Source organism: Phragmites australis, chromosome 5 (assembly GCF_958298935.1).
Source record: "Phragmites australis chromosome 5, lpPhrAust1.1, whole genome shotgun sequence".
Taxonomy (NCBI): Eukaryota; Viridiplantae; Streptophyta; class Magnoliopsida; order Poales; family Poaceae; genus Phragmites; species Phragmites australis.
In genome coordinates, this window is record NC_084925.1 from 30,930,905 (window position 1) to 30,951,335 (window position 20,431).

At 47.7% G+C, this 20,431-nt stretch overlaps 3 protein-coding genes and 1 pseudogene across 3 annotated transcripts; 3 read left to right on the forward strand and 1 right to left on the reverse strand.

Moving 5' to 3' along the window:
- The first annotated feature begins 6,042 nt into the window (after positions 1 to 6,042).
- On the forward strand, positions 6,043 to 6,790 carry LOC133917967 (uncharacterized). The gene is made up of 2 exons (XM_062361768.1): positions 6,043 to 6,433; positions 6,499 to 6,790. Exons 1-2 carry the CDS (start codon positions 6,141 to 6,143, stop codon positions 6,788 to 6,790), a joined length of 585 nt encoding a protein of 194 aa, XP_062217752.1. The 5' UTR covers positions 6,043 to 6,140.
- A 1,564-nt stretch (positions 6,791 to 8,354) lies between these two features.
- Positions 8,355 to 9,394, reverse strand: LOC133917580 (uncharacterized). The gene is made up of 2 exons (XM_062361461.1): positions 8,981 to 9,394; positions 8,355 to 8,899 (listed from the first exon to the last, which is right to left on the reverse strand). The coding sequence occupies exons 1-2, from the start codon at positions 9,191 to 9,193 to the stop codon at positions 8,384 to 8,386; spliced, it is 729 nt and encodes a 242-aa protein (XP_062217445.1). The 5' UTR covers positions 9,194 to 9,394; the 3' UTR covers positions 8,355 to 8,383.
- Positions 9,395 to 12,443: 3,049 nt separating this feature from the next.
- LOC133919208 (BTB/POZ domain-containing protein At1g67900-like) lies at positions 12,444 to 15,057 on the forward strand. Its single transcript, XM_062363529.1, has 4 exons — positions 12,444 to 12,597; positions 12,701 to 12,770; positions 13,002 to 14,213; positions 14,353 to 15,057. Exons 1-4 carry the CDS (start codon positions 12,539 to 12,541, stop codon positions 14,893 to 14,895), a joined length of 1,884 nt encoding a protein of 627 aa, XP_062219513.1. The 5' UTR covers positions 12,444 to 12,538; the 3' UTR covers positions 14,896 to 15,057.
- A 1,458-nt stretch (positions 15,058 to 16,515) lies between these two features.
- On the forward strand, positions 16,516 to 19,826 carry LOC133917968 (uncharacterized; annotated as a pseudogene).
- Positions 19,827 to 20,431: the final 605 nt, after the last annotated feature.

Here is a 20,431-nt window from a genome sequence, read left to right on the forward strand (position 1 = left end):
GGAAAGAAAGTGCTCGGGGAGGTGCCCGGTCACCCTCGAGCACCCTAGTCCCCCGACGATCAGAAGGGCTAAGTTCCAGGAGAGAGTGCTCGGGGCTGCGTGCGGCAGCCCCCGAGCGCTCGGTTCCCCGAAGATCCGTACAAGAGTGCTCGGGAGAGAGTGCTCGGGGCTGCACGTGGCAGCCCCCGAGCACTCGGTTCCCCGAGGGTTCGTGCAAGAGTGCTCGGGAAAAAGTGCTCGGGGAGGTGAACAGTACCTCCGAGCACCCGGCACCCCGAGGACAAGGTTGGGCATTCTCGGGAGAGAGTGCTCGGAGATGTGAACAGTACCCCCGAGCACTCGGTACCCTGACGACTCAGAAAGGCCCTCGAGGGGCCTGTCGATGAGGTGTCAACCAGCCAGAGGTCCGAGGCCGCATTTAATGAGCGTGCGTGGCCTGACACCTCCAACTACTCCCGCCGCGCTCAGCGTCAGTTCCTGCCACGTTTTGGCAGAGAGGCGTGGGGTCATTAATTGCACAGGTCCCGTCCCGCGCCATCCGGCTTGTCTCGGGATAACGTCGTGAGAATCAAGGCATTCCGTCTGCCGCACTGCTGTGGCAGGGGAACAAGACAGGGCAAGCACGCCGGGTTGCTCTGCGACTGCCCGGTGGGCCCTCTCCACTGCGCCCGTTGCCAGGGCATTTATGGCGACGGGCGATCGGGCGTGCGACGCATTTTCCACCCCCAGTCACTTCACCCAGAAGAAATGATGACGCCCTTTCTATTTATGGCGTCTTGGAACTCGAGCCCCCTCCTTCCCGTTCGGGGCATGTCTCGGCCGGCGGGTACTTAAAACAGCCGACGGCACAGAAGCAAAAGGGGAGCCATCCTGGAGAACAATGGCGAAAGAACCCCAACCCCACGAAGAACACAGCGCAAGAGAGACACTGTGAGCAAGGTTGAGCACAGTTGCAGCCGAAGAACAAGGAGCCTCAAGCTCATAGTTAGGCCAACATCCTTGTAACCAGTAACATCCTTGAGGGACTTACTTAGGACAGTTATAGCATCCATACAGGAGTAGGGTATTACGCCCCTGTGCGGCCCGAACCTGTCTAAATTCCGGTGCATTTATTTTTTCTTGCACTAGGTCGTCACCCCCACCACCGGCAGTTGCATCATTCCCATTTATTTCTCCGACGAACTTATTCAGGATCATCTCCCCGGCCAAATCTCTAAAAAGGGGTCTCTCGGGATCCCTGCGACAGGAGTTAATCCTCCGACAGACCCCAAGCTTGATCATTCCCAGGTATTGTCTTCCTATGACCAGCTTTTTATCCATGTTGATACCTTAAATGATACTCTTGTTAGCCAGGATAGGTTACTTAAGAAAGCTGTACGTGAGTTGAAGGATCTTAGATCTAAGTATGAGTCTGTTCCAGTGAACTTGCATTGCTTAGGTCTAGATCTGATGTTGAGGAGTGTGAGAGTTGTTTGATTGTCATGACCGAACTTGCTAAGCTTCGAAATGCACATGCTTAAGTCACCAATCGGCTTAAGAGTGCCAAGAAGAAGCTCTTTAAGGAGAAGTCTAAGTCTAATCTCTTAGGTGCTTACAAGAATTGCCTTTTTCTTGCAAATGATGTTGAACTGAAAGACAAGCAACTTAAAGAGCTAAAATCTAGATTGGTGAGTGCTAGGTGTTCGAAGGATGTGCAACCAAACTGTTCAACTTGTATAGTCTTTCAGGACAAGCTCAGCTGGGTTAGAGGGTAAATTCAGAAACTCTTGAATAAGAATGAGTACTCCTTTCTCTAGTGGAGAAGTGGTTGAGAGGAAGAATCGTACTTTGGTGGAGATGGCTAGGACGATGCTCGATGAGCATAAGACTTCTAGGAAGTTTTGGGCTGAGGCCAATCGAATTTTCTTACGCTCGATCTTGAATTTGACTTCTTATGAGTTGTGTCTTGGGAGGAAGCCGAAGGTTTCGCATTTTAGAGTTTTTAGGTGTCGATGCTTCATCCTAAAGCATGAAAATCTTAATAAGTTCGAATCGTGTTTTTCCGATGGTATTTTCTTGAGGTATTGTTATTCATGATCATTCTTATAGGGTCTTTAATCTTGACACTAACACCATCATGGAGTCCTATGATGTGACATTTGATGAATTAACCCCTTATGCTAACCCTGTCTTTGAGTGTGTAGGTGACCAGGAGATGAGCGAAAGCATATTTGTAGATGGTGACCTTCCAGCTTTCGAAGATGACAATGATGATCCACTACTTCCTACTACCACACTTGCTCCCGAGCTGATTTCTACCTCTCCTACACCGGTAGAGGGTCATGCAGCCTCTACTTCCACTTCAGCTGCTTTTGAGCCTGCATAAGCAGTGTTTGAGGGAGAGTTCATCTCGCAACGTGAAGCTCATCAAGGGGGAGATTGAGAAACTAAGTTGAAATGTGTCTTGATTTACTTGTGATGAGTGATTGACATTGATATTTATTTGGTTTGTTGATCTTCGGTTTTGCATGAGCTTTGATGTGATTTGAATTTATTTGGGATTTCATTTGAGCATATTGATTATGTACTTACTGAATTTGGAGTTGGAGATATGCGTTTGCTTGTATCATAGTATGCAAGTGATGTATGCAACTTGGTAATCGACGGCGGGATGATCGGAGCCAAACGGGATGCTTGGTGCCGAACGATCAAGGAGGCTGGGCGGAGTCAAGGATGATCATAGCTGAACATGTAGAGGTAAAGTAAAGCATAGAAGACGGATGGAGACAACGTTGACAAAATCAAGCGAAGGGAATGCCGGTGCAAGTGACAGGCGACCAGAGGGATTAGGAGTGGGAGTGATTTGTCGGCGGTCAGGATCGTAAGATGGAGTACACGCGTCAATATCAGAGCATTTGCTTAAGGTGTAAGCAAGTGGGGAGTCATGCTTTGAGAAGCATGCTAGCGTTTCACAGTTTGGTCTCAAAACTGTGGGATGACTGGAAGAGTACGTGGCACCATCGCGAAGCTTGAGCTGAGGCGAAGCTAAGTTATGAAAGCATCGTATCCGTCCGATGAATCGAAAAGAAAATAGACTAAAATACCCTTGGTGGTAGGTAGGATTGTACTACAAGAGAGGTGTATTTTGGGAAAAAATAGGGAACTTATGGGTTAAGTTTCTTAGGCTTATAAATAAAAGGGTAGGACTATGAAGGAGATGGATCAGGCATTTTAAGCCCCTTGTGCCATCTATATGAAAGTCTTTTGCTAGGATTTTAAAGGAGAGGAAGATGAGTGCTTAGCCTATGTATTAGGTGAGAGGTTTGTGAGAAAAAATCTTTATAATCTGCTTAAAATAGAGCTGATCTCTGTTACAATGAAGTTTATTTTTTCTTCATGTTATTGTGCTCACCTCCTTCTAGTTTTCCTCTATTGGCTCCCTTGCAAGTTTTTTATTTTCGAATTGGATTTCAATTTTGATTTTTGGGCTGAAATTACAACACCTTGCGAGGTCATTCTTCTTGTTGCTAGAGGCATATAATTCTTATACACACGATATGTGATAGGGTATTGAATTCACTTGCCTCTAGACAATTAACTTGGAGAGTTTCGTTGCTCGGTGTTTATCTTTTCTTGTTTTTTTTGCTAGTTGTGATCTTTGGAGTGCTAAGATACATAGGTTGATCTTAAATAGAATCTATGATTCATATATCATTCGTGGAGTCGTGTTACCTTGATTTTTTCTAGTTAAAATTTATCTATATTTTTGCTTCCGTTTGAGTTTTGATATGCTTGGATGATTCAAATATGAGAAGAACATCATTTTCGTAAAAAAATTATTAAAACACCTATTCACCTCCTCTAATCGTCAATCTCGTTCCTACAAAATATATCGCTTTTCCAACTTATGACAGAAATCGAGGACCAGAACAAGGAATACACACGCTTAAAATTTGGAGGACCAGAATAAGGAATGCATAAAGTTCGAACCAAGAAGAACAAGGAAAAGGAGCCAAGGGACTACGTGCCACCCTGCTATGATGACCACTTGGGCTCCTAAGCATGATTACAGGTGCTACGCTAATTCTACCCTCGCATAAACTATCCCATAGAGATCTCCAACTAACCTTTCCTAAAAAAAGATATAGAGCACAGCTGCTATGAATGGCCATGGAGTATATATACACTAGTTTAGAAGGAATGAGAAGCTTCAGGTAGTTTAGGTAGGTTGAACGAAGTTGAATAGAATAGAGTAGTTTTTAATGGGATGGTTTTAAATCAGGTGGTGCTGGATGAGGGGTATAAATAGGTTGTTTAGTTGGATGTACATGATTATAAAAAATATGTTTGATTAGTTGTATGAAGTAGGACGACTTGGTATAAAATTCTGTTTGATTATCTGAATTAGTTGATACTATATGAGCTATATAATATGATAAAAGCATTACAAATGAACTCACTTTTTTACCATATAACTTAGAGAAAAATAATTTTAGAAATTAGTTTATTATATAAGAAGAATATTAATGACTTTTTCAGATATTTGAGAATTTATTTAAGGTCCTAACAATTGCTAGAAGTTATAAAAATAATTTTATTTTGGATAATTTTATTTTCAATCATACATATGTTTTTTGAGTGAATCCAATTAAAATAAGTTACACATGAATTATAAAACATATATAAAAAGTTTTAAAATTTTTAGAGCAACAGAAGGCACTAAGTGAAATTCTGAATACTGTTCACACGGCAGGTAGGACGAGCTGTGGTTCTAGCGATTTTGCCGTATTGGTTCGTGCAGCATCTATCGATAATATTTTGAGAATCTGAACGAACCCAGTCTGGTTTAGCTCGTACGATACAAGCAACCAAACTAAATGACCGGTGACGATCCGAGACGAGCTGGTGCAGGATGTATAGTCACTGGAGTACTATCTGTTAGCAGTAGCATTTCCCATTCTGAACAATCTTCCAGAGCTTGCATGCCTGCTCACCGCATCGCAGACAAGCTGAGGCAAAAGTACGATAGACAAATGGTGGCCATCTCATTTTCCGATGAGATGGTCCGGCGAAGCATCACAAGGAGTTAACCACATAGTGTCGTGGTCTGAGCATTTGAACAGCGAGGTCAGACTCTCGGACTAGCAGATTTCAGGTCAGTTCCCCGGCCCCCACATGACATGATAGTTAGTGTTTCATGAGTCATGGGAGTGTGAGCTCTGAATCCCCTGAAATGGCCGGATCTTCTTGTGCTCCCTGATGAAAAAGAGGAAACTACCAAGTGGCAGGCGCTTGATCCGATGCAATGCAAATGCTCCCTGATGAAAAAGTCGGAAGTGGCAGGCGCTTGATCCGATACATGAGGAGAGGTTAACAATACCTGAATCATGATTATATACATGAGCCTAGCCTGTCGAAAAATATTTCATGACCGCGCACTGAAAGCGGAGTGAGTTTATGAATTCTCCATTGGTAAGTCTAATTCAGAAAAGCAGACACAGTGTCGTATAGATGGAACTGAACTTCTAATTGTGAATGCACTGTGGAAGTCACAGAAGTTCACTTTAAGAACTGAACTTCTTCTATTAAAAAGAATAAAAAAATCATATAGATAGATTTGGCCGCAGAAGATGAACACACCTGACGGCCGATGGCCCAACCTTTTCTAGTTTTCCTTCTTCCGGACCACGCATTGGGTGCACGCGTCGTTAATTTAGTGGCGGGAAGGAAGGATTCACAATTGCATCAAAGGTGCTCCACTCCATTTAACAATGCAAGTACTCAAAAATAGCCCGCCTAACCTTAGCCGCTAAGGTCATCTCCAACAGAATCCTTAAAACTTCATCCTCTAAAATACTATTACAGCATCCCCTATCACTATTGCAGCATCCCTCGTTCCCTTCATCTCCAACAGAATCTCCTTTATTTCATCATCTATCTTCTCTTTCCTATTTTGGTATGTACTGAGCATCGTGATGACATATATTGAGCATCCCGTTGCACTGGTTTGTTGCAACATAAGTATTGGTGTCTTCCAGTAGAAGGAATCGTGTGAAGCAAGGATGACGGAAGCTTGCGGGCGAAGGCTCCGATAAAGTGGCTTGCAAGGGAAGGAGGACAAGTGGCTTCTCTTGGAAGGTTCGGCCGGGCACTATATATAGATGCAAGAGGGGCTCTCATTTGCAAGCCACGAAATGGAGCCTCGTGCTGCATGGAAGCAGTACATGAGAGAGTTATGCTTCTCCACCGAGGAGTCCGATGAGGAAGATGAGTTGGTCCTAGCGACGCTTGCCGCATGGCATGCCGACGTCGAAGCTTCGCGCAGAGGGCCGTGGGGAGGCTCCGTCCCCGGGCACCGGCGCATCCGTAGGAATCGTCAGGAGGGACACAATCGATTGTACAACGACTACTTTGCTGAGTCCGCAGTGTACCCCGACTACATCTTTCGGCGCAGGTAACACTATTGTATGGTGTACGAACGGACGATTTATGAACTAGTTCTGATCCATCGCCGTGCAGGTTCCGGATGAATCGCGATTTGTACTGCAAGATTGTGAGGGAGGTGGAGGAACATGACCCGTGGTTCAAGCAAAGGAGGAACGCTGCCGGAGAGCTTGGGCTGTCACCCTTGCAAAAAGTAACTGCCGCTTTCCGTATGTTAGCTTACGATGCTCCTGCAGATTCTCTCGACGAGTGCCTCCGGCTAGGGGAGAGCACCATCATCGAGAGCATGCGGCGTTTCGTGCGGGCCATTGTCGAGGTGTTCGGTGACGAGGACCTCCGGGCGCCAACCGAGGAGGACACTGCTTGATTGCTGGATATGAACCAGCGTCGAGGGTTCCCCGGGATGCTTGGAAGCATCGATTGCATGCACTGGAGGTGGAAGAACTGTCCCACGGCGTGGTCCGGTTCGTTCAGGGGCCATGTCAATGCACCGACTATCATTCTAGAGGCTGTGGCATCGCAGGACCTATGGATTTGGCATGCCTTCTTCGGGATGCCAGGTTCATTGAACGACATCAATGTGCTGCACCGGTCTCATCTCCTTGACAACCTTGCTGGGGGAGTAGCACCGAAGGTACAATACTCTATTAGTGGCCACCATTATACAATGGGGTACTATCTTGCAGACGGGATCTACCCAGAGTGGGCGACATTTGTGAAACCCATACCATCTCCAGTAGGCCCGAAGCATCAACACTTCGTGGTGCAGCAGGCGGCTGCACGAAAGGATGTTGAGCGGGCATTTGGAGTGTTGCAGTCCAGGTTTCCCATCGTCCGTGGCGCGGCGAGGTTGTGGGATCAAGAAATCCTCAGCGACGTAATGACCGCGTGTATCATCATGCATAACATGATAATCGAGGATGAGAGAACGGAAGGTGCTGTCGACTACGTCTACGAGGGTTCGGGCGAGGACGCGGTGCCGTCTCACGAACCAACCCCCCCCCCCCCCCCCCGCTTGAAGCATTTATGAAAAGGTACGGGCAAATTAGAAGTCGACCAACGCATCATCAACTCCGTGACGACATTGTGGAGCACCTGTGGCAGGTCGCAGGAGGACAATAGACCTCATGCCACCTTAAATAAATGTAATATCGTATCGCATTACATCGTGTTCAAATAATTGTAATATCGTATCGCATTACATCGTGTTCAAATAAATGTAATATCGTATCGCATTACATCGTGTTCAAAAAAATGTAATATCGTGTCCCAATCCATGGTTCCATTCTGTCGCTTCCATGGCTTCATTGGGGTAATGTGAACTTTGAGGCACACTAAGTATCATGTAATATTTGGGGTTTCCCTTGTGCCAACTAAACAACAAATTCAGCTTGTTGCAGAACAGTTTTTCCCAATTGAACAAGAAATTATGCGTGTAGGCTTGCTTGCACACAAACCGGCAGCTTGTTTCGTCCAAGCTGGAGGGCCTGCACATCAACAAGTGCCACATATATCACTTTTGAGCCTGCACATCAGCCACTCCAATTCTGTGTCCTGCAGCTCATGGTAGGCACTCATGCATGTTGCTCAACAGATCAATATTGGCCGATCCTCTAGCTTCTGACAGCGCAAAGGAAATCATCAGCAAACTCCATAGTACTGAACAAACATCGGTTACACTCGGCAACCATCGGTTACACTCGGCCGATCGGCCACAATGTACCAGTTCGGACTAAAATATGCTAAACCAGGCAGTTAATACAAATTGTAGGTACTCCATAGTACTGAATAGACAAAACTGAAAATCATGTTTGCTTAACAAGTCCCAGGCAGTAAAGGAAAAGTCTGTTAGCGCAAAAGTAAATGAAGCGAAGGAAACATTGTTTGCAAAGATGGGCACCAAAACTCAGGGGGCAGATTCAGCTCGGCGAGCTGCGATGATGCTTCGGCGAAGGCTCTCTTAATATGCCTGCTGGTCCTCGTCCATTTGCGAAATGTCCATGCTCATGATCTCCCTCTCCTCCCTGATTTTTTGCCTCTCCTCCTTGACCTTTTCCAGTTGGACACGCTCCTCCTCCAGGCGCAACCTGTGCTCCTCAATTCTCAACAGCTCTGCAAAGCGATCGGCGCGTTCCTTCTCAAGTTTCTCTTTCACCGCAAGTTGCCTGTCGAACATCTCAAGCACTGGTTTTGTGACCGATGTTGATGAAGCCGAACCGCGAGCGAGGTCCCTTGCCTTGTTTCGACCTCCTGGCCGCTTCTGCCGGCTGCTCCCGCTGGTATGCGTGGGCGTCGCATCGTCACCATCGATGCAGCCGGGGGAGGTCTCTCCCTCCTGTGTTGATGCCGCAGTCCTCTGCTTCTTGCGAGAAGACTCTGATTGCCATTTAGGATGGTGGCGTAACTCGGCCCAGCATGGCATCAGTGTGAACTCCCTTTTCTCCGCTGCCTGGAACATCTGACATGCAGCTGCAATCTGAAATTGGCCCACATCATATTAAATGCCACAGTACATATATTGAATTGAAACTACACATTAGCATTTAATGATGCATACCGTGTCGGCCTCCGTCATCCCACTCCTCCTAGTACGAAGGGCTTTAGCATAGTGGCCGCAGAATCGCTGCACCATGCCGTTGACGAAGGTCCACCTACCCTGAAGAGACTTCTTGTTCCGAGTGGTAGGGAACTCCTTGTGCTCGTGGTAAAATGTCTCGATCCTCTGCCAGAAAGCCCCCATACTCTGGTTCGTCCCCACCACGGGATCCATACTCACGTTAAGCCATGACTTGACTAGCAGAAGGTCCTCCTGGATCGTGTAACTGCTTCCACGACCACATGCCGCTGGCAACTAGTTCTGTTCTTCGGACGTAGGAAGCTGCGTCCCGATGAAGTCATCCTGAGTGGGCGGCACAACATCGTCCCACGGAATGTCATCCTCATCACCCCGAAGAAAAGGGGCATACTCCATACTGCTCCTGAAATATGGGACAAAGGCTATGAAATACATGAACCATGCACTTTATTCGACAAAGACAATACACAAAGACAGTAAGCAACATATGGTTTCGTTATATCAGTACAGCACATGAAATATGGGACAAAGGCTATGAAATACATGAACCATGCACTTTACTCGACAAAGACAATACACAAAGACAGTAAGCAACATATGGTTTCGTTATATCAGTACAACACAACACTACGTTTATTACCACTGCATTAAAGCCGACTACATAGAGCAATTTACTGCATACGCCACGACCTATCGGATTCTATTGACATAGAGTCCGCTGAATCTCCACACAACAGCTCATCGCCGCTCAAATCCACTGGAACATCCTGTGAACCGGACCCATCCTCGAGCAAAGTGGTGGCCTCGGACACTTCCTTGCGGCCATCACCAGTCTGCAGCGCATCTTTCACTTGGAACACGAGCATCTCCAGTTCCCCGGCAATGTTCTCGACCTGAAGGAGAGCTCGGTTCAGGTCCACATCGGCGGGGGTGCCCTCCGTACTCAAGTTGTCTTTCACGACGTTCTTCAGTTCTACCGCCATTTGTTCGACGTGGTCCTGCATTTTGGAGACAAGGGCAGTGAGCGAAGCGGCGTCCATCTACAACCAATGAGACCGATGGCTCAACTGAGAATCTGTTACCTACCAATCATGCATGAATTCTGTACATGTACCTAATGTACCTCTCCATACAGTTGCAGTACAATAGCAGTACTATGCTGACACTTGCAGTAATAAGCAGAAAAATAAAGATGAGGCAAACACATGGCATTCTGTGTCCTGCAGCAGGCAAAATTAACCAATAATTCTGGAACATTACACTATCTATGGACCATTATTTTACTATCTAAAATGAATGAAGCATTCTGGTTCATTGCGCTATAGAATATGCCTGACACAAACAGATCATATGGACAAAATAAACAGGTCAACAGGTATTTGCAACTGGATATGACTACTGTGGCCAACAGGTAGGAATAGCTATGTGTATATATACCAAAGACAGTGTGTATCCTCAAAGAAAGACAGTGTGTATATATAAGAAATACAGTGTGTACATAAGAAAGATCAGTGCATATAGCTCAATCAAAGCAACACTAGCCACACCAGCTAGGCCAGGAGAGCCCTTTATTTCATCTCAGGTTTCTCAGAAACAATTATGAGAGCACATGGAGTCCCTCATTAGGTTTCAGCTGGGGAAACAGTTTGCACACATTAGCTATGTGTATATAAACCAAAGACAGTTTGCACAATATTAGGGATAAGAAAGATCAGTGCATAATGCACATAGGTCAATCAAAGCAACACTAATACACATACCAAAGACAGGAGAGCACATGACTCTATGATGTCAGATCCGCAGCTCAAATGCAAGTCTACCACAATTTTACTAATCTTGAGGTCTAGCACATGAATGCAAAGGGAGCAAATACCAATTCTTCAAGCTCGGCCCCTAATTCAACTACATTGCTTATCATCACCAATGCCTTCACTGTGTGCTTTCCAGATCAACCAAGCAGTGTTCCAGTTCATAAACTCCTCAACAAACGCATCGGTAAAATGGCTCAATATTACTTCTCCTATGCTTGCGGACGAACTACCTGTGGCCACCATGAACCGAACTACATGCTTTGCGTCTACGCGCTTGCCACAGCCACAACCGAACCGAGGCGTGAACAAATCCCTAATCCCTAGCGCCGTGGACAACCCAATCCCTAACGCCGATGCACCCACCTCGGTCCCCCCCCCACCAGCAGCCACCGCATGGACCGGAAGTAGCGCGAGAGGACTTACGTTGCTGCCGACGTCTTCCTTGGTGCTGTAGTCGAGCCGGCGGACGGCGGGGACGATGGAACTGCCTCCGCCGGATCTGCTCCCTTCCTCTCCTCCTCCGCAGGGACCTCCGCCGAGGGCCCCGACCTTCCGCGCTTCTGCCCGAGTCAGCCCCCGCCGTCCTCACCGCCGCGGCGCCTCGCCAGATCCCCTTCCGCAGCGTCTCGGGAGCTGGTGGCTATCCTATCCGTTCGCCCGAATGCGGCCTCCAGCGCCATCTGGTTTTGCCGAACGCGTCGCACCCCGCATCCCTGTCGCACGCGATACCGAGTCCGTTGGAGTCGCGTCCGGGCGCCCGCCAGCCGCAACAGGAACAAAGCCGAGCCGATACCGACTCGGTTGGAGACGGTCTAACGAGAAAGGCGCCGAAAACGCTAATGAAATCGATTAGACTAAACTAATATGTTATCTCCATAAAGAACCCCATGAACCTAATCTAGAGCAGAAATTCCTAGTTTTTCTTTTTGAAAACAATCTGGGGACCTGTCACTTTCATTGATTTGAGAAGGAAAGAAATGCTTACAAGAGAAGGTGGTGCAGGGAAATTCCTACTTTTGCATGCAGATTTTCCTCCATGGTTTGGTTCAGCAACCCTAAGTAAACACAGATAAAAAGAGTAAAATTCAGTTAATCATTCTACTATGACAAGAACATGCATTGATTGGTGAGTCAACCAAGCCCTACAACTGGGAGCCCATCCTACTCATCTGATCCCCAGCAGAAACCTGCAAGATCTTACTCATTTCTGAGCACATCCATCTTGACATTTGCATGGACACTCTGGTCCCTGTTTCACATGTCCAACTCCAATCCCAATCCCAATTCGAGACTGATGCAGCTAGCCTTCTTGCAAGCACTCAAGGTTCTAAGGAGTAAGGACTAGTTCATCAATGGTTTATACTTTTATTATACATAGTGGCACTGCATATTCCCTCTCAGGCTCTCACCCTGATCAAATCTGAGACTAAATTATTGAAAAAATTTGTATCTAGCATCCCATGTTTGGATCTCTCTCTCTCTCTCTCTCTCTCTCTCTCTCTCTCTCTCTCACACACACACACACACACACACACACACACACACACACACACACACACACACACACACACACACACACCTCGCCATGATATAAGTAGAGCCACGAAAGAAACATTTCCAAGGGCTCTACACGAAGTTAGGCCACTAGTGGTTGTAACCAACCCCCGGCTCCCAGTGAAAGTTTCAGACTCCCTTTTTAGTAGCGAGGCTAGTGGCTTGTTTGGCCAGGATGAAGTTTATGAAACTTGGCACCCGGCCTGACACCTTCTTCACCTCTGACTCCGTGAGGTGTGCGCTGCGATTGCGATATTGTTAGGCTTCGCTCCGGGTTTTTTTGTGTGTGTTCGTGATGTTCGTGTTGGCTGATTGTGTGGTGCCGTTCTGTTTCCAGGTCTGTCTGCACAGAGGTGGCCACTGACCTGCAAATCTTGGTGGATGACTGCGTGTATCATCTCCACAAGGTAATGGGAGGGGCAAAGATTCTCCTTTGTTTCAGTTTTAAATTTTCATATGCATGATTCAAGAACTGAATCTTTCTGCGCCATGATCACATAGTTAATTCCTTCCCGGAAAGTTCCTTGATGGAATGAGCATTTGTGGCAATTTTGTTCCCGAATTTCCTTGATTTTGAATGTCATGTCTGAATTTCTTGGTTTCTTGGCATTGTGTTGTGCTGTGCGTGAACGCCACAGTTTCCGCTGCTCTCGAAATGCATGCTTCTGCAAGCGCTCTGCGCCGACTCCGGCGGCGGCGACGTCGTCGAGCTCCCGGGCTTCCCAGGCGGCGGGGAGGCGTTCGAGGCCTGCGCCAAGTTCTGCTACGGCATCACAGTTACGGTGAGCGCGCGCAACCTCGTCCCGCTCCGGTGCGCGGCCGCGCACCTCGGCATGTCCGAGGCCGCCGACCGCGGCAACCTCGCGGCCAAGCTCGACGCGTTCCTCGCCTCCTGCCTCCTCCGCCGCTGGAAGGATGCGCTCGGAGTGCTCCACTCCACGCGCCACTACGCCCCGCTCTGCGAGGACCTCGGCCTCACGTCCCGCTGTGTGGACGCCGTGGCCGCCCTCATCACCAACCCCGACACCGCCTTTCCAGCCAGGTCGACGTCGGTGTCGCCGTGGTGGGCGCACGACATCGCCGAGCTCGGCGTCGACCTGTTCTGGCGGATCATGGTGGCCGTCAAGGCGACTGGCGCCGTCAACGAGAAGACTGTCGGGGACGCGCTCAAGGCGTACGCGCGGCGGTGGCTGCCGAATGTCGCCAAGGATGGGCTCACCGCGGACCAGCCGTTTGACGGCGCCGACGCCAGCGTGAAGCAGATCTCTACGAGGCATCGCCTCCTGCTCGAGAAGATCGTGAGCCTGCTCCCGGCGGAGAGGGACGCCGTGTCATGCGGGTTCCTGCTCAAGCTCCTCAAGGCGGCCAACATCCTCAGCGCGTCCAAGGCGGAACTGGTGAGGAGAGTGGCATGGCAGCTCGAGGAGGCCAGCGTCGCTGACCTGCTGATCCCGTCGCTGTCCTGTGTCAGCGAGACACTGTACGACGTGGACGCCGTGGCGGCCATCCTCGATGAGTTCGCGCTGCGGCACGCTGCGGCCGCGCCGGCGCAGCCGCCACTGGCTCTGTCTGGGAGCCCCGACGATAGTCCGGCGCACTCGGGCGGCCACCGGCGGTCACGCTCGGCAGAGAGCGTGAGCTTCGACGGCACTCGGCGGTCGTTGTCGGCCGCTCCCGTATCGCAAGGCGCGCTGGCAAGGGTGGGCAGGCTGGTGGACGGGTTCTTGGTGGTGGCGGCCAAGGACCCCAACCTGCCGCTGGACAAGCTGCTCGCCATTGCCGAGGCAGTGCCGGAGGGCGCCCGGCCTGAGCACGATGGCCTCTACAAAGTCGTCGACACGTACCTTCAGGTGAGTTTTTTTTATCACTTCATCCATTTCGATGGTTAAACATTAAAAATCTTAGCTTCGGATTACGTGATACTTTTCTGCGCTTAAACATTAATCTTGTCTGATTAGTTTATGCATTTTGGTTAATCTGTTTGCACAGGCGCATCCGGAGATGAGCAAGAGCGCGAGAAAGCGACTGTGCCGGGTGCTCAACTGCCGGAAGCTGTCGGAGAAGGCGTGCACACACGCGGCGCAGAACGAGCTGCTCCCACTCCGCGTGGTCGTGCAGGTGCTCTTCTTCGAGCACGCGCGCGCGGTGGCGCTGTCGGGCGGCCACGCCGTCGCCACGGACCTGCCGAGCAACATTCGGGCGCTGCTGTCCAAGTCCGGGTCGGAGGACGACGAAACCGACCGCGTCGACGAGCAGCGGCTCCGGGCGCTCGCGTCGGGCGCGTCCCCGGGCGACGACTGGAGCGTGGAGGGGCTCCGGCGCGCGGCGTCCAAGATCGCCACGCTGCGGATGAAGCTGGAGGAGGAGGACGACGACGACGACCACGCCGCCGACGAGTTCGCGCGCAAGGCCGGGCTGGCGCGCAGCGCGTCGCTGCGGTTCAGGGCGTTCTGCGCCATCCCGGCCGGGAAGCCGAAGCGGGTGCTGAGCAAGCTGTGGCCGCTCGGCAGAAGCGGCACCATTAGCCACTAGTCATTATTTAGTGTTTTCTTGTGACATCCTCTTTTTCTAAGGGTGATTTGTTTGTCCCTTCTCCTTTCCCCTTTTCCTTCTTTCGGTTACAGTTTCGAGACAGAGTGTATCGTGCATGTAGTTGTAATTTTAATGGTTACAATAAATAGAAATTTCACAGGCTACTTACTCTTCATTTCTGATTGCTTGCCCTCCTCTCTTTCTCATCTAAAAAAAGAACTCTTTCTTTCTCAAAGATTATGATGATTTCAGTGCCTCATACTTCGTAGTACAAATAGGCCATCATCATGCACCATCTTTCATTCTTAATTCAAGCAACCCTGATTGCAATCCACTTGGCAAAATGGTTGCACTTCTGGGAGTAAAGAAGGGGAGACACAACACGACATGAAGAATCCACGAGGGAATCGAGATCAAATGGAAGACACTGCAGATATTACTAGTATTTTTCTTTTCCTTTTTACCTGAAAAGATCCACTTTGTTAGGTCTTGTGGGGGGACATGCGGAGGCATGATGATGGGATGATAGGACCTCAGCTAAAGTGCTGGGTGAGCAACCACTAAACAAGAACAGATCAGCATGTGCAGCTTTTTTCCTTGCTAGCCACAAATGATCTTTAGCTTCTTGCTCATCACTACCATGGGTCGGGCTGATCCAGATCATCACCCAGGCCCCAGACTTGTTCCAAAGGATGTGTCATGTCTTGAGAGAAAATATTTCTCCAGGACAGGGTAAACCAGTACAAAAGAAAATCAATTAAGATGGCATTATTGCCTTTTTTCTAACTCCCAGAAAAAAAAAACTAGAGCCTTCATCTATAATAATAATAATAATAATAATAATTTTTCTTTAAAGGAAGACACGAGACTGTCACACACCACATTCAAACGCCACATATGAATCTACTATCGCACGCCTGGAGACAGGTGTCATCATAGACATATAATTAAAACATTGATCGCACTTGTGTAAATAGATGGGTGATGAATTGAACCTATTACCATCCATCACAAGATGATTCCTAATCAAAGCCCTTTTGGAACACGAGAACCAGATAAACACGGGATATCACGTTATGCTTTCGTATTTTCTATACTTTAGAAAATAATAATTATAAATTTTGTCATGACAATAAAAACTCTCGCAACTCAAATACCACACGTGAATGCACCTTCTACCAGTGGCGAACCTTCCAGTAGGGCAAGGTTGGGCGGCCGCCCTACCTACCTCTGGTGAGCGCCGACGGCCGAGGAGCCCCCCCTCTCCAGTTCTCCTCTAGCTCCGGCGCCCAGGTGACCAGGTTCGTCGTCTGCCGCACGCCCGCACGTCTGCTACTCTGGTGTCTGTTCGTGACTTCCTGAGGTTGAAGAAGCAGGCACAATGGGCATTGGGCAAGCGGCAAGCCAGCAAGGGGTATGGGCCAAGCCATTCACATTAGGCCTGCCAAGCCAAGAACTAAGTAGTTGGGCCGGTTAGTCAGTAGCCCAGTATGGCAATATTGTTTTGGACTTTAGTTGTGTGTGTATGGACTTAGTGCCGGCTGCCAGTACTGTCGTCTGCCCCAAAAATCAATCGATCCCCAAAATCTGACGCCCAAGCCTCTAGTGCCGCTGTCGCCGATGAGGCTGCCCGCCTGCTGGCCGCCCGCCTGCAACCTGGCCGCTCTGGTGCTCCGCACTGCACGCCTGCTGGTCGCCCGCCTACGACCTGTTTGCTGGCCGCTCCGGCGCTCCGCCTACCTGCGCTGTGCTGGGCTGCTAGCCGCCCACCTGCAGCGGTGCAGCCTGCCTGCTGGCCGCTCCGTTGCTCCGGCCGCTTCACTGCTCCAGCTGCTCCGCTGCTTCGGCCGCTTCGGCGCTTCGCTGCTCCGGCTGCTCCGCTGCTCCGGCCGCTCCGCCCGCCTGCTCTGCCCTGTGCCCCGAGCCCCCGACGACTTGTTGCCCAGATCTGCCGACCGCCCGAGTCGGCCCGACGAGCTGAGTAGCTGGCACGCCGGCAATCCAGCATGGAGGGAGGTGGTGTGCCGGGTTCCGGCGCCGGGCACAGGCTCATTCTAGCGGACGCCAGTGGTGGGAGCGGACGAGGGCGCGCTGGAGCAGGGCGCGGCCGAGGACAAGCGCTGAGTAGCCTTGATGGGAGCTACGGTGCTGGGCGAGGGCGAGGAAATGGATTGGCACTTGGAGCTCCGTCTTCGGGGATTGCGACGTCAGCAACAGCAAGCACGGGTGCGAGCCGCACAACCACGCCTACACCAGGACTACTAGGGAGGAACAAACGCTACAAAAGCTTAGGTAAATTAATTGTGGTCTTATTCTTTTAGAAATTGTGCAAATATAGATTATTGATTAGTCAATCGAATGATTTTGTAGATTTGAAAAGCTTCTTTAGTAGCAATTCGTTGACTGGCAGTGGCTTAGGCCCAAGCACACATGAAAGTGTGAATGATGTTGTGTCTGAAGAAGGAGAAGTGCAAGGGGTTGCGGTCGAATTGGGAGATGTAGAAGCGCAAGTCATTGTTGAAAATGCACAACTGCCAGGACAAGATGTGGAAGGTATTAGGAATTTTATCCCGGATGTTCATCTTATTTCTGATCCAGGGCTTCGTATACCAATTGAGGGATTTTTTCCTAATATTAGAGCAAATGTTCAAAGAGCTTATTTAGTGAAGGGACCAACCCAACCTTTTGGTCATAAATTTCCTCACAAGCATGATAATAGAGTGTTTTCAGAAACATGGCTTAAGAAATATGATTGGTTAGAATACAGTGTGGCAAAGGATGCAGCATATTGTTTCTACTGTTTTCTTTTTAGGCATGAACCCTTAGATGAAAATTTTGGTCATGATGCTTTCACCAAACTAGGGTATAGGAATTGGAAGAATGCATACCATGGATTACCTCTACATATTGGTGGGCCAACTAGTTGCCACAATAGAGCAAGGACAGTCTGCGAGGATTTTAGGAATCAAAGGGCAAGTATTGGACATAAGCTGGAGTCTAATAGCAAAGATGCAGAAGTGAAATATGAAATTCGTGTGACAGCTTCTTTAGCTATTGCGATTTTTCTCATTTCACAAGCTCATGCATTCCGTGGACACAATGAATCTCCTTCTTCTTTAAATAGGGGGAATTTCTTAGAGATGCTTGAGTGGTACAAAAAGAAAAATGAGGAGGTAAGGATTGCATTTGAGGAGTTGTGTCCAATAAATGCCCAAATAACTTCATCCAAGATTCAAAAGGACCTTACTGAAGCTCATGCTATAGAGATTAGCAAAGTGATAAAGGAAGAGATTGATGATAATCTTTTCTCCGTTCTAATTGATGAATCTCGTGATATCTCAGTAGCAGAGCAAATGGCTGTGATTGTGAGGTTAGTTATTACATATTTATGCATTATATTAATTATTAAGAAGTGTTGTATTACTCATCTAATTGTCTCATGTGTCATGCAGGTTTGTGAACAATAAAGGAATGGTTGTGGAAAGGTTTTTGGCCTTAAACATGTGCCAGATACAACATCAAATGCATTAAAGAAAGTTTTGCTTGAGATGCTTGCTACATACGGTTTAACTATTGCTAGACTACGAGGGCAAGGATATGATGGAGCTTCAAATATGAGAGGTGAATTCAATGGTCTGCAAAAGCAAATTCGTGATGAGAACCCTTATGCTTTCTATGTTCATTGCTTTGCTCATCAGTTGCAGTTGGTCATTGTTTCTGTTTTAACATGTTGTTCGTCTTTCGCCGATTTCTTCAACTATGTGAGTTTGATTGTGACCAGTGCCAGTTCATCTTGCCGGAGGAAGGATAAGTTAATTGCACATCACCGCGATAACATTTTGGATAAGTTGTTGAGTGGTGAGATTTTTTCTGGAAAGGGTAAGAATCAAAGTACGAACTTAGTTAGACCTGGCGATACACGATGGGGTTCTCATTTCACAACATTAGTTCGTATTAAGTCAATGTGGGATTCTGTGGTGAGGGTGCTGTCCATGATTCATGGGGATGAGCGTAGTCCTGGTCGAGCAGTTGGTTTAGTGCGCAAAATGGAGAGCTTTTTCTTTGTTTTGAATATGAAGTTGATGTTGAAAGTGTTTCGCATTACAAATGAGTTATCTCTCTTGCTGCAAAGAAAGGATCAAAATATTGTTCAGGCCATGTCATTGCTTGTTGATATGAAAACACGTATGGTCACATTGAGAAATGAAGGTTGGGAGCTGTTACTTGAAGAAGTCAAATCATTTTGTGTTGCAAAAAGGATTCCACTACCAAATATGAATGAGCCGATACCAAGATGGGGTCGATCAAGACTTGATGGGGACTTAATAACTCAAGAGCATCATTACCGTGTTGATACTTTCTTTGCTGCTCTTGATGCTATTATCAGTGAGATGGATCATTGTTTCAATGAGGTATCATCGGAGTTACTAGTTTGCATATCTTGTCTTGATCTAAGAGACTCATTCTCCAAATTTGATGTTGATAAGATTGCTCGTTTAACGGAGATCTATGATCAAGATTTCTCAATTGCTGATCGTTTGCTTATAAGGGATCAACTTGAGACCTTCATTCTACATGTGCGAAGAGTTGATGATTTCATTACTTGTCATGATCTTGGAAGTTTGGCCATGAAGTTGGTTCAAACTGGAAAACATTTTGCTTTTCCATTGGTCTATCGCATCATTGAGTTAGCATTGCTCCTTCCAGTGGCAACAGCATCGGTTGAAAGAGCCTTCTCGGCTATGAAGATGATCAAGACCGATTTGCGCAATAGAATGTCTGATGAGTGGCTCAATGCCTTGAGTTTGTGCTACATTGAGAAGGAGATTTTTAAGGGACTCGACTTGGATAAAGTTAAGAAGACTTTCCAAGTCATGAAAGAACGAAAAATGAGTTTGCCTAAGCCTACTAGAAGACCTAGTCGTGCTTAGTGTTTTAGTAGCGGTATGTCTTCTCACATTGTTCACCATTTTTTGCGATATGTGGTCACCTAATTATCACTAACTAGTTGATTTATTATTAAAATTGACAGGTTTATACTTTATTTTGGTATATGTTGAACTATATGTTGCAAAGATCGTGGTTTATTCTTCATATGAGAGGTACCATTTTCATTCTTCTTCTATATTGTTAATTTATCGTTTATAGTCTAACTTAAATGTTTAATGTGGCTCCGATATAAGTATGCGTATGCGGTTTGCTTTTTTTTTTTAAAGTTTGTTGTGCGTTTTTGCCCTACCAATATTTTCGAGCTAGGTTCGCCACTGCCTTCTACTATCACACGTCTGGGGACACATGTATCAATCACCACATGCACACATTTAAGTTGTTGATCACATTGGTGTGTAAATAGGTGTGCCACGAATTGATTCTGTTGGACGGAGCCGCACTCATCCCACGACTCTCCCACCCACCACAAAGTGATTCCCAATCAGAGTCCATTTGAAATGCGAGAACGAGAAAAACAAGGGATATCGTGTTATGCTTTCGTATTCTACGCTTTAGAAAATGTATACATGTACATCATAATGAAATA

What these genes read in the sequence shown, in the direction of transcription:
- LOC133919208 (XM_062363529.1), top strand. Translation starts at nt 12,539, where the DNA reads ATGAAGTTTATGAAACTTGGCACCCGGCCTGACACCTTCTTCACCTCT. An exon ending in GCGTGTATCATCTCCACAAG is followed by an intron (nt 12,771 to 13,001) that starts GTAATGGGAGGG and finishes TGAACGCCACAG; the next exon opens with TTTCCGCTGCTCTCGAAATG. An exon ending in TCGTCGACACGTACCTTCAG is followed by an intron (nt 14,214 to 14,352) that starts GTGAGTTTTTTT and finishes CTGTTTGCACAG; the next exon opens with GCGCATCCGGAGATGAGCAA.
- LOC133917580 (XM_062361461.1), bottom strand. Translation starts at nt 9,193, where the DNA reads ATGGATCCCGTGGTGGGGACGAACCAGAGTATGGGGGCTTTCTGGCAG. An exon ending in GGATGACGGAGGCCGACACG is followed by an intron (nt 8,900 to 8,980) that starts GTATGCATCATT and finishes GGCCAATTTCAG; the next exon opens with ATTGCAGCTGCATGTCAGAT.
- LOC133917967 (XM_062361768.1), top strand. Translation starts at nt 6,141, where the DNA reads ATGCAAGAGGGGCTCTCATTTGCAAGCCACGAAATGGAGCCTCGTGCT. An exon ending in GACTACATCTTTCGGCGCAG is followed by an intron (nt 6,434 to 6,498) that starts GTAACACTATTG and finishes ATCGCCGTGCAG; the next exon opens with GTTCCGGATGAATCGCGATT.